Source organism: Callospermophilus lateralis, chromosome 3, assembly GCF_048772815.1.
Source record: "Callospermophilus lateralis isolate mCalLat2 chromosome 3, mCalLat2.hap1, whole genome shotgun sequence".
Classification (NCBI taxonomy): Eukaryota; Metazoa; Chordata; class Mammalia; order Rodentia; family Sciuridae; genus Callospermophilus; species Callospermophilus lateralis.
This window is the reverse complement of record NC_135307.1, coordinates 35,589,082-35,601,644: the sequence shown is the minus strand read 5'-3', so window position 1 is coordinate 35,601,644 and position 12,563 is coordinate 35,589,082. Positions and strand designations below refer to the sequence as shown.

At 46.9% G+C, this 12,563-nt stretch overlaps 1 protein-coding gene across 2 annotated transcripts; it reads right to left on the bottom strand.

The window, feature by feature from the left end:
• Nucleotides 1–7,134: 7,134 nt before the first annotated feature.
• Nucleotides 7,135–12,056, bottom strand: Rem2 (RRAD and GEM like GTPase 2). 2 transcript variants are annotated; one of them, XM_076848155.2, is made up of 5 exons: nucleotides 11,644–12,056; nucleotides 10,022–10,363; nucleotides 9,714–9,787; nucleotides 8,631–8,838; nucleotides 7,135–8,149 (listed from the first exon to the last, which is right to left on the bottom strand). In XM_076848155.2, exons 1-5 carry the CDS (start codon nucleotides 11,744–11,746, stop codon nucleotides 7,854–7,856), a joined length of 1,023 nt encoding a protein of 340 aa, XP_076704270.1. In that variant the 5' UTR covers nucleotides 11,747–12,056; the 3' UTR covers nucleotides 7,135–7,853. The 2 variants fall into 2 exon arrangements, with proteins under 2 accessions (XP_076704270.1, XP_076704272.1); XM_076848157.2 differs by lacking the exon at nucleotides 10,022–10,363.
• Nucleotides 12,057–12,563: the final 507 nt, after the last annotated feature.

Here is a 12,563-nt window from a genome sequence, read left to right as displayed (position 1 = left end):
GCTTATATCTACTAAATCATTTAATCCTCACAATAACTACCTAGGGTTAGTTGTTTTATTGTCTACTTTGTAAACAAGGAAACTAATACCCAAAGAGTTGGCAAGTTCAAGTTTCCAATCCAAGTGGCGTGGCTTTAGGTCTCTTGGCCCTCCTCCTCCTTAACCTTACCCACTGTTCAGCATTACTATGGAAGAAGCCAAATCTTGGAGTCAGTGGGCAAGTATCATTTTTCCTTTTTCTGTATCTATGCTCTTGGGGTATTTTTTATTTTCCTGGGGTCCAAATTCAGGGCCTCAGGCATGCTAGGCAGGCCCTCTACCACTGACTGACCTATAACCCAGCCTGACCCTGAATTTTTTCTTCCTTTGTGTCTTTGCTCATCTTGTTCTTTCTTCTCCGTTTCTGGTCAAAATCCTATCCTGTAGGACCCTGAAACTTCCTTAGTTGGATCTGATCTCCCTTTTCATTATTCCTTGTCCTATTGTGGGTCTCATTCTGCCTTTATTTACAGTTCTTTGCAAACTCTTTTACTAGATAGTTATAGCATAGTGAAGCCACCATACAAGTCTTTCATTATTGATTTGCCTTGCACATATTAAATTGTCTGTTGAATTAATTCCCTCTCTATCAAAGTCAGATCCAGGCTTTCCAAAGATTGTCCCTTCTAGCCTACTTTCCCCAGCAGCTTCATCTATTCCTTTCTTACTCCTCTAGGAGAGAGGATGCAGATCTACTCTTTTTGGTGTTACCATGGTAGCCTGTGATACTTTTTGTCTGAAGTGCTGCATACCATCCACCAGCAACTGATGTTTCCATGGCAACCAGGTGAAGGCAATAGTCATGAGCTGGATAAAGGAGAGGAATTTTAGTTTGAGAGACGGAATCTTCTAGTCTCAGATATTCTTTCTTTTTCCTCCCAACTTTGCACTCTATATCCAAAACTAGTATGCATTATCAAGGTTTGCTCCTGGTTGAAAGAACTCTGAATGTGAAGTGAAGCAGACCAACCAACTTAAATCATGTAGGAAGGTAAAAGCAAGGAAAGATCTGATCAAAGACCACTTTAGAAAGTTGGATGAGTTCTGTTAGCTGCTCCAGATGATCTGTTCTCAAGAGCCCTTAAGAGTTGGCTGAAGTTACTGGAGAGCCATTAGGCAGTTATTTTTGAGAGCAATGGGTAGATGGATGAGGTGCCTGAAGACTGGAAAGGAGCCAGTCAGCACTGGGTTGTACCGAGGGAAAACAATGACCTTGGAAATTAGAGACTTGCCATACTATTGCCAATGTTCCAGAAAGGATAAGAGCTTCAGTTTAGAATGAGGGTTGCTGAGAATTAGATGCCTCCTTTTAACTCTAGCTGAAAGCAAGCTAGGCTGTTTTCACTCTGTAGCAGAATAGTCACTCAAGCCACCTATGGGGTTCAGCTCCCTCTTCTTGTCACAAATTAGCTAAATAAGCTTGGGGACTTATCTAGCTCATATTCTTCATCTATAAAAAGAAAATGAAAATGGTACCTATCTCAGGAATGTTGTGGAGATTAAATGAGATGCTAAGTACGAAGAGCTTAGAACTGTTAGCTTTTTGATGTCGTCATTATTACCATTTCTTTGGGTGCCTACTCACTTGACTTCCTGCCTGACCTCATTCTTCTCCCCAATTTTAGAGAATTCTCAAGGCTTACAGGGGGAGAAGCAAGGATGGGACAATGATGTAAATTAATCTTAATCTTTCCTGAGTTACATTCCCAGGCTCACAAGGTCCTGTGTCAAAATTCAACCAGCCTAATTTTCAGGAAAATGAATCCCAACAAGCCCAATCTCCCTGCATCCTTGAGGATTCATCCATATAGTCAGATTATAACAAGATGGTTTAGAAAAATCAAGGTGAGCCTCACCAGGTAACTTCAAAGTACTTACTGCCCTTTTCTTTGGGCAGGGAGGAAAAATCCCAGAGCAATCTGTGTTACAGCCCATTGTTTAGGGCCTGCCTAACATTTTAAGAATTCTAGCACCTGTCTTTGTTGGTCTTCCTTCTCTAACCCTACCCTGGCAATTTCCTTTCTGAATAAATGTTTTAAATAAGTACAGGTGCTCTGCTTAAAGAAAAGTTAGAATTTGAACAACACAATGGAAATTATGTAGAACAATATTCTCATTGCAGCTTCAGTTGCCAATCTTCCTCCTAGTCCTCCAAATGACCACCTCTGTTAATGGGTTACCTGTGAGTCCCATGGGAGGTCTGTTGGACCTTGTGGACCACTACTTAGCAACCGTATCTGCAGACTGGTGCTGAACTATAACTTTACTAAAGTGCTTGAGTGTCTAAATACGGGGCCAGAACATAGGTTGCAAAAGACATTGCTTCCACTGTTCATCACTATACCACTTGACAAAGATCTTTGCCCTTTATTCTCACAAATATCCTACAAGACAGGTACTTCATTGTAGTTGGGATAGCATAGCTGAGGTTCAGAAAAGGAAAGAGATTTAAAGTGACTTAATTCCCATAAATTTGTCCCATCTAAGAAAAACATCCTGAATGCAAGTCTCCACTGAATTCACATCCATAGCTTGAGTTTATATGGCCAAGCTGTGGAAGCTTTTCATCATTATTCAGATAGATGAAAAGGCATCTTTAGATGTCATAAAACCATCAAAGTCAAGATGAGAAAAAGCAGAATGCTTTTGTCTGGTTTTGGGGTCCCTAGACAACTTTGTTCCATCATTCACCCAAATTGTACTATCTTATATTACAGGGAGGGTCTTTTCCTCATTATGTATGTATTGGGCTGCCCACCATTTCTCTTCCATGCATTTACTCATGTATTTTCACTGCAAGGAATGTTTTCCCTACTTTCCCCCATTTATCTAAAGCCTCCATGTCCTTCAAGGCCCAGATCCTAAGATACAAGTCTCCCATGTGTATTTTTCCTTCCATTCAGAATTCCTGGAGCACCTGATGGTAGCCTACAGTTAGTTAGAATGGGGTCTAATTGATTGCTGTTTTAGCATTGTCACCACCTTGTCCATTTCCCCAGCTTAACTGTAAGCTATTTAAGGGGCAAAGATATTGTCATAAATGGATTTGTCTACCCCATGGTTCCCAGGAGAGTGTTTGGTATGTTGTTTATGTTTAGAAGTTGAGGGGAACAACTTCAAGTATTTGTGGATAAAAGACAATGTGTTCAGGAAAATTTACTTATATTGGCATAGATCAAAACTGTTAAGATAGGAGGCTGGGGCTGTGGCTCAGTGGTAGAGCACCTGCCTCGCACGTGTGAGGCACTGGGTTTGATCCTCAGCACCATATAAAAAAAATAAAATATTGTGTCTATCTACAACTAAAAAATATTTTTAAAAAACTGTTAAGATTGGGAGCCGGGTGTAGAGGCACACACCTGTAATCTCAGTGACCCAGGAGGCTGAGACAGGAGGATTGCAAGTTTAAAGCCAGCCTCAGCAACTGCTAGGCCCTAAGCAACTGAGTGAGACCCTGACTCAAAATAAAAATGAAAAAGGCTGAGGATGTTGCTCAGTAATAAAGCACTCGAGTTAAATCCCCAGGACCACCCCGCCAACCGCCCCCCCCCCAAAAAAGCCACTAACCTGTTAAATTAATAAAAAGATGTGAGGACTTCCTGGGAGTCCTAGAGGACTTCCATCCATGATCTGGCACCCTTTTGGAAGAGGGGAGCCCCTGCTCCAGTCTCTCTAAAGAGGGTTAGATGTAATAGGGCCTAAAGGAATAACTAGAAGGGCCCATTCCTTTGGCCCCTCAGGAGAGAACAGTTTATGCTCTAGGCAATGAGGAGGTTTTGTGGGCAAAGAGGAGCTGGAATAGTAGGGGATGGTAAGGAAACATAGACCTTTAGACAATTACAGTGGTTAAGAGGAGCAGAGGGAACCTTACCAGGCACAGGCAGCTCAGGCCCCAGGGCTCTTTTGCTGAACTCTCATCCCAGCCCAGATCAATGGCTGTACTTTTCCTTGATCAGAGGGAGGGCAAGGAGTGACTTGGCTCTCAAAGAAGACCCTATTTCTCCCAAGTCTAGCAGGAGCCCTGCTTCAGCTTCAGTCTGTTCTGAGCTCTTCCCTGTAGGCGTCTAGAGGGAACACACAGATGGGTCAGGCTGATGGGATGGGCTGAGTTGGAGGGAGGGAAATTTATGGTGTGTGGCTCCCCTCATGGGGTAGATCCTGCTGTCATCTTCAACAGATGATATACACGTTTTAAGCTTCTGCCACATGAAAAGCAATGGGCCTTTCTTGTTCTTCATCCTCCTACCTTGACTCATTTAACCATTGGGGATACTCTGCTAGAAACCTACCCCTCTGTTGCCTGCCCCACTTCTACAGTAGCCACAATATACTCAGCCTGAGTTCCTCCTCTACCTCTTTCACAGATGCTTCCTCTCCTTATCTATCCCCAGGAGATACTTTATTTGGTTTTAGAACAGGTAATAAATGCCATAGTTGGGCTGGGGCTGTAGCTCAGTGGTAAAGCACTTGCCTTGCACGTGTGAGGCACTGGGTTCGATCCTCAGCACTGCATAAAAATTAATTAATTAATTAATTAATTAATTAAATGCCATACTTGAAAATTGAAAATGTAGAAAAGGGCATGAAATGAATATGTCATTCTGTTTTTATTTTTTAGTGGTGTTGAGGATTGAACCCAGGACCTTAAGAATGCTAGGTAAGCACTCTACTATTGAGTTACAACCCCAACCCTCCTATGATGAAAAGTAAACTCCCACCTGCCACCTGTCTTCTACTCACCCAGTCCCCCTTCCGAGGGGCAATCAGTATAATCCATAGTTTGTAATTTGTTGGGTCTCAAGACACTTTTGTGTATCTGATGAAATTCATGAACTCTGTTCTCAGACAAATGCATGACTACACAAAATATTAGATTGTCTGTACCATTTTACAAGAATCATCTCTGGTCTGGGGCTAAGGCTCTTGGCCAGTACCATATTATCACCTTTAGTATCTCCTTAGTATAACTTGTGGGTCTCCTTAGTATATATACACAATTAGTATAACTTGTTTCATGCAAAATGAAACGCAGGGCTTCTTGTTCAAATAATTTTAGGACAACAGCCAAGCATGGGCTCCTGTGTGACTTCAAAGGTCATACATATAACAAAGCAAGCCCTGTATCTCATCCTTTCTTCTGGCTCTTCCACTTCCATTTTTATGATGATTATTCTCATATCTGTCATTGACCCAAATTGTTCTGAATTTCAGACTCTGCTGTTCAGCGAGTATCTGAAATTCTCCATATGGATGTTCTAACATCTCAAACTCTGTGTCTCCAATATGGAACTCACTCACCCTATCCCTAACTCTCTGCTCTCAACTCGTAGTTCTTTTCTATATCCCCTCCTACCTGTAGCTTGTCCCTCTCTTTATGCTCATCCACATCCCCAGCCCCTATACTCATCCATACTGTTGCCAAGTCTAATAAGTTCTATCAAACCCATGCCTCCTTTCTTTTCTAATGCCATCCCCATTGGGATGGTCCTTCATTACTCTCCAATGTATTACTGGCCCTGAATCTCAGCTACACAGGCCTTGCTGCTCCAATCCATGCACAACTCTTCCAGCTTGGGAGACCATCCTGATCATGTTATTTCTATTCACAAAGACCTCTAGTGTTCTCACTGCCTCTAGAGTTGGGTAGAAATGCATTTGCCTGACATTTAAGGTCCTTTGTTGTGAGGCTCAAAACCTTTTTCATATTCTTTTATACCCCTCCTCTTCATGTCCCTGAGGTTTCAGCCCAACTGTACAACCATCTGGTTGCTTATTGGCCCCATGTGTTTTCCTCTGTTTTAGAATTTGAACTGCGTCTTTTCATGGTCCCCAGGGTTTAGAGCTTGCTTACTACACTCATAGACATGTCATTTCTCTGACCCTTTTATCACAGCCACTGCACATGGTCCTACCCATTATGTTCCTGAATCTCTTCTATGATACTTCCACCTCTTCCATGCATCCTTACTGGAAAAGGAGTTTCATGCCAAGCTGAATAAAATCACCATTAAGTATTAAGCAGACAGTGGAATCCCAGCTCTATTACTTACTGGGTGCTCTCAGGCAAGTTACTTACACTCTGTTTATTCCACTATAAAAATAGGTTGTAGACTTATATATATATGTCTTATTTCTCTAAGGACAGTGCCATTATTCATATTATCATCTCATAACCAATCATTCTGCACTGGTCCTCCTTGGCTCCTCAGCTTGCAAGGACCCAAAATACATCTCATCACTCTTTTCACCAAGTTCTAGGAGGCTGCACTTAGGGTGGAGGCCAGGCTCTCAGGTACTCAGGTAGCTGTATTTATTATATTCTAGGGGTGAGGAGAGCTGCTGCCTCTGCTCCTTTTGTTCAAACTCATGGCTCAGGCAGCAGCAGGCGTGGGTGTCCCCAAAGGAGGCAGTGACAGCTTCAGTACTCACACAGACTATGCAGGTGACAGCTGAGAATGTGGGGCTCTGCCAGGAGAGGTTCTGAAAGACCCCACCATGCCCCAGCTGATGGGTATTACTCGTGGATGTGGACCCCATCTTGAACAAGTCCAAGCAAAAGCTCAGTATCTCTGGTAGCTGAACATAGCTTCCAGCCAGCTTCCTACAGGTAAAGGGTGGGATAAAGAGATGGGGGCCCAGAGTGTGGAGACTTGGTCACTGTCACTAAATTACTAGATTACTTTTAGCAGGTACCTGTTTCTCTCTAGGCCTGTTGTCTCGTCTACAAATAAAGTGGACCCAATTATCTGTAAGGGCTCTTCACCTCTTGAAATGGTCCAAGTTAGTTCCAGAGCCTCCCTTGCTTCTCTTGAGTACTGAGATACATTCCCAGCCCTTTTTATTCTTTGAGACAGGATCTCCCAAGTTGCTTAGGGCCTTGCTAAATTTCAGAGGCTCCCCTCGAACTTGTGGTCCTCCTGCCTCAGCCTCCTGGGGGCTGGGATTACGGGCTGCACTTCCTTGATTTTTGTCTGTAACAGCAGTTTCCATCCACATTCATCCCTTCCTTGGAGGCTCCAAGAACAGAAAGCAAGGTAAACGGATGCAATACAAAATTCCTTTATTGAAAAGGGAAAGGATGGCCTTTTTCTAGTGCCTCCTCGGCCAGGATGGCCAAAGGGGTTGCCACAGCTCGGCTCTTCATTCTGGGATCTGAAGGCAGAAGAAAATCTGTCCACACTTTACCTTTAAGAATCTTAAAGGTGAAGTGCCTCGGTGGCAATGGTAAATCACCGAATCAACTATCGAGAATAGCACTTCCAGGCCCTTGCCTTTAAGAACTTCTTAAGGGCAATGTGCACCAGTATGGCAGATAAAAGCCAGAACATTTTTTTTCGGAAGTCTCTAGAAAAGGGCCTCTTCCAGTCTTTAAGACTCTTAAAGGTGAAGCATGTTCAGCATACAAAGGAGGTCAACTCCGTCTAGGAGTCTACAAAACACTTTTCCAGTTCTCTTGTCTAGAATCTCTACAGAAGAGGTGGCCACGCGCGACTTAATAAAAGCAAAATTCCTTGCAGGACTGTTTTCTTTCTTGACCCTCCCAAACCCGCCCCGCCCGCGGCCGTTGCGGGAGAGTCCTTCGGCTAGTGGTCTGCGTCCGGCGCTAGAAGGCGAGCTGCCCGGCGAACGGACAGTCCCCGGAGCTGGGTGGAGATGACGCCCACCGGCCCTTCCCCCGTGGTCACACCAGGGCATCCTGGGAATTTTTGGTTTCCTAGACGGCTTCCACAAAGGAAGCCGGACGGGGGCGGGGCGAGGGGGCGAGCGGAGGGCGCCGTGGCCATGGCGACCGCAGCGGCTGTGGAGACCTTGGCTCAGAGCACAGAAAGGTCGTGACATGACCTGGACCGCTGCTTGAAGAACTTAGCGTTGCGCGGCACTAGGTTGGCCAGGAAGCGCTTGGCCTTCTTGGTGAGGCTCTCGCGGCGCGCAGACGGCGCGGGGCCTTCAGGGCTGCCCGACTCGTGTCGCTGGCCTCCAGTGCGACCGCGGCCCCTCCGCAGCCGGATCTGGCGTACGGCGCCCTCGAAGAGCTCCCGCGTGTTATGGTGAAGTGCTGCCGAAGTCTCGATGTGCTTGCAGCTCAGCGTTCCGGCCAGGTGGCGCCCCTCTGTGGGAAGGAGTCGGCTTAGGCACCCGCTGGGCCGCCCTGGGCCCAGAGTTTGCAGTGGAAAGGGTTTGGGACTATGAATTCCAACACAACTCGAAAACTAGGCTGGGATCCTAGGGTGGGACCGTGGAGGTGCGAGGGCGGGGCCGAGGGGCCGAGAGGCCTTGGAGAGGCCAAGGCGATTGAAGAGCAGAAGGGATTCTTTTAGGGCCCTAAAAGAGGAATATTGGGGCTCTGTCCTTAACCTGGAGCTAACTGCTGGTGAATTCGTGGGCCTGTGAAGGTTTTAGAAAGGCCTCCGGGAGGGCTGCGCCTGCCCTCGCACGTGTGAGACACTGGGTTCGATCCTCAGCATCACATAAAAATAATAAAGATATTGTGTCCACCTACAACTTAAAAAAGGCCTCAGGGAGAAGAGGTGATACAGAAGCTAGAGCGGTCCCCTGAAATGGCAAGTATGGAATCGGTTCAGAATACACACCCTCCAGTGATACCTCCCGGGAGCGGGCCAGGTCACTCTTGTTTCCAACCAGGATGACAGGTAGGTCGTGATGGGGCCTCCCAGCTCGGAGCCGAAGTAAGGTCTCTGGAACTTTGGAGAAGCTTCGTCTATCCGTGACTGAGAAGACGATGAGAAAGGCGTCCCCTGTCTGAAGGCAGTGGTCCCGCAGCCACCCCCCAGCATCTCCCTGGAGACGTCAGAGATTGGTAGAAAGTTAGGGCTGAAGACAGAGTTGACCCACTGGAGCACCTACATCTCAAAGATGAGTAATCCCACTGTGTGAGAGAAACCACCTGCTTAGGACAGCTGAGCTAGTTAATGACATCATTCCCAGAGTGTGTTTGAGGGTAGTAATGTGACCCCCATTTAGGGGAAATTGGAGGATCCTAGACCAGGGTAGCCATTCTACATTCTTATGCTTAAGCTCTTGAGTCAGAAACAAATGCTATTTAAATTTATGTAATTTGGCCTCCCATTTCTACGTAATAACCTTATGTTCAAACATTGAGTACCCCCCCTGCCTTTTTTCCCACTCTGAGCACTTGTCCTGTCACATCAGACTCTTTTAGGCTTGAAAATTTATGGATGGAATCAACTTCTGTGTTGTCTAGCCTGGCTTGAAGCTGCAGTTTGTCAAATTCAGATCCTAAATTTAATGTCCTTTTTTTTTTTTTTTTTTTTTGAACCTAGGGACACTTAACCACTGAGCCACAATTCAGCCTTTTTGTATATTTTATTTAGAGACAGGGTCTCACTGGGTTGCTTAGCACCTTGCTTTTGCTGAAGGTGGATTTAAACACAATCCTCCTGTCTCAGCCTCCTGAGTCCCTGGAATTACAGGTGTGCCATTGCCTAACTTTCCTCAGAAGATCCTGGAAAAGTAGTAGCTCTTATGGCCAGGGGTCTGGTATACATATTGGTGTGGACCTTGTTGTCTGAGATAGTACAAATGAATTGTACACATTGACACTAGGGTCTGTAGTCCCACCAGCCTTCAGCCAGACTGCCCTTCCTCAGTTTTCTCCCAACTTCACCTGTGTTCAGCCACATCTTAATCCTCACCTGTTCCCAGATGTCATAAACAACTAAAGTTACTTCCTCCTTATCCACCATGATTCGTCTCTCATAGGTGTCCTCTGTTGGGAAATAGAATAAAACCCATTAGGATGTTCCCCACACTTGTGAAAACTGGTAACCATAAACACCTCAGATCCCAGCAGCAGGGAACCCCTGCCAGGGAGTCTGCCACAGAAAGCACCGGAGAAGTTTCTCTTAGGTTTAATTCTCCAGGGGCCACTTATGCCATGAGCACTTTCATCCCTCAATAGGGCCCCAGGGTCCCCTCCACCACCACGTGCTCTCCCAAATACCTGCATTCTCCGGCTCATGAGCACTGTCTCCCTGGAGACCACCGAAAGTGCCTGCAAGGGTGCTTTTGCCTACGCCACTCTCCCCTACTAGCATGACCTTGAAGATGCCATCCTTTTGGGCAGGGGCTGCCTCTCCTGAGCCCAAGGAGTCAGAGGAACCAGAAGATGAGGCCTGAGGCGGCCAGTCAAGTTCATCTACAGCCTGTGCCCTACATAGCTGGTGCTTGTAGGGCACAGGCATACTGCCTCTTCGTCTGGGGACCCCAGGGACAGGGGGTAGCCCACTCTGGTCCAATCCTGCCAACAGTTTCTCTGGCTTCTTCAGAAGTGTGGCATCTGTTTCTGGATGGGCAAAGAAAAGGAAGCCATGAATGGTATATGTCCAGACATCTGCAGAGAGCTAACCCAAGCTTCTTCAGCTTTGGAGGCCAGCCACACCCAGTTGATGACCATGACTCTAAACAACAGAATCTTTGGCTCAACCTTTTACACTAAAGTCTCCTAGAAGCTTGGACTGGTAAGCCTTCAAGGATGTGACATGATGACTTCCCCATTGTAGTCCTAGCTACATCTGCTCAAAATTACCCCATACAGGAGAGGTACCTGTGTGCAGGTCACATACCCACTCACACTTCAAACTGACATAGGCATACTCCCAGACTTGATCTCTGGCCCAGGGGGGCTGGAGGAGGCTGTCCATCCTTCCATCAAGGGGCCTGCCTCCTACTGGTAATCCTACTTCTTCCTGCACTGGTAATGCCCACACTGAGGAGGGCAGAAGGTATGAGAAACTGAAGCTGCTGAAGATTCTGGGGAGTAGATATAAGCAGAGTCAAAAACTTTGTAGGGAGTCTGTTTCAAGGGCTCTGTGAGATGATGTGTGTTTGGGTTGTGGACATGTGTGTGTGTGAGATTTCTTCCTTGTGTGGTCTCTGTGGATGTGTGTGTGTGTGTGTGTGTGTGTGTGTGTGTGCGTGCACACGCGCTGCTTCTTCCTGTGCCCTGTAGGTGAACATCCCCCAGTGCATGGCTGTGTGCGAGAATCCTGCATCCCTGGTTGTCCCTGTGAGTGGGAGAGAATATTGCGTTCATGGAGAGGTAGAGGTGGGGAGAGAGAGAGTATGAGTGAGAGGGAGGGTGACAATGCATGGGTCAGGGTAACTGGAGGAGGAACAACAGACATAACAAAGGGGGATGGAGAAAGGCTGGAAATAGCCCAGGATCAATACTTGGCTGACAGCCAGATCCTTTAGGAGCCAGAAGAAACCCTTACAACAGGTCCCCATGGTAGCCCCCTGCCTGTGATTCCCAGGCTTGTGGGCTTCCCCTTCCCTTTCACCCTTGCCTCCAGTCTGTCCCAGACTATAGGGAATGAGGCTGACCTGAGCACCACATATTGCTTTCTCAAGCAAAACCCCAAAGCCCTGGGAGTGATGGGGGAGGGGGCATTTGGGCAGCTTTTCTCCTCCTCCACCCTAGCCCAGCCCTTATATGAACAAGGGTCTTCATTACTTCCTGACTTGCCTTTCCCCTCTTGCTGATTGAACCTCTAGTTCTGACCACCAAAGCTTCAGCTCCCACCCCCCGTGGTTGCAGCCGGCACCTGCTACATTAGCCCTCACCTGGTGTAGGTGTCCCTGATGGGGAGGCCTGGCAGCTGTCGGAGGGACAAAGTGCTGTGTTTTCTGTATCCATGTCCATGTCGGTATCGGGGTCCATGTACATGCGCGTGTGTGCCTGCAAGTGCAGCCCAGCAGCTTGCAGCACCCGCTCCCTCACTCAGCAGCACTGTCAGCTTTTCCCTTTAAATACCACCCCCCTACACAAGTCCTCCCCCTAGACACCTGGGGAAGTTGTCCCGCCCCCTGATGAGGTCACATATGCTAATGAGCAGTGATGTCAGCGGGATTCCCTCCTTCTGCCCCCCTCCCTTTTCTTTGTGTCACTTCTCTCTGGAAGCATACTCACCATGAGCCTGGTTAAGGCGTGAAAGAACAAAGTCAGAGGGGCGGATGAGATGGAGATTCAGAGAGGTGGGGTGGGGGCAGGTCCCGTGGCAAGGGAGCTGAGAATGGCAGAAGGCAGATTCCCAGGGTAAGAAAGGTCTTTTTCTCCAAGTGTCAGAATGAAAACTATGTATCATTTGTGTCTGTTTCCAGCCCCCTATCCCAGCATGTAGCCCCAGAATGGGTGCTCAGTGGTTGAAAAGAAGGATGAGAGGCAAAAAGACAATAAGATGATCTGAAAGACAAAAGAAAAATATACCAAAAGAGATGCAGGGGCAGTGGGCCATCCACCCCATCACTGTCTCCTCTTCCACCCTGCCTCTTCTGGGCTGAGAGCCATAAAAGTACCCATTTCCAAGTGTGGTCTTAGGCAGATGGGGGAATCTGTAAGAAAAGCTGCTTTGTTTGGGCAGCTTCTTCTTCTTTTTTTTTTTTTTGCCACTAGTTTCAGGTAGGTGCAAACCATTGTAGAGGCTTCTTCCTTTACCTCATCTCTCTCCCAACCAGGCCCACCCAGCCAGTGTTAATCAGAGCAG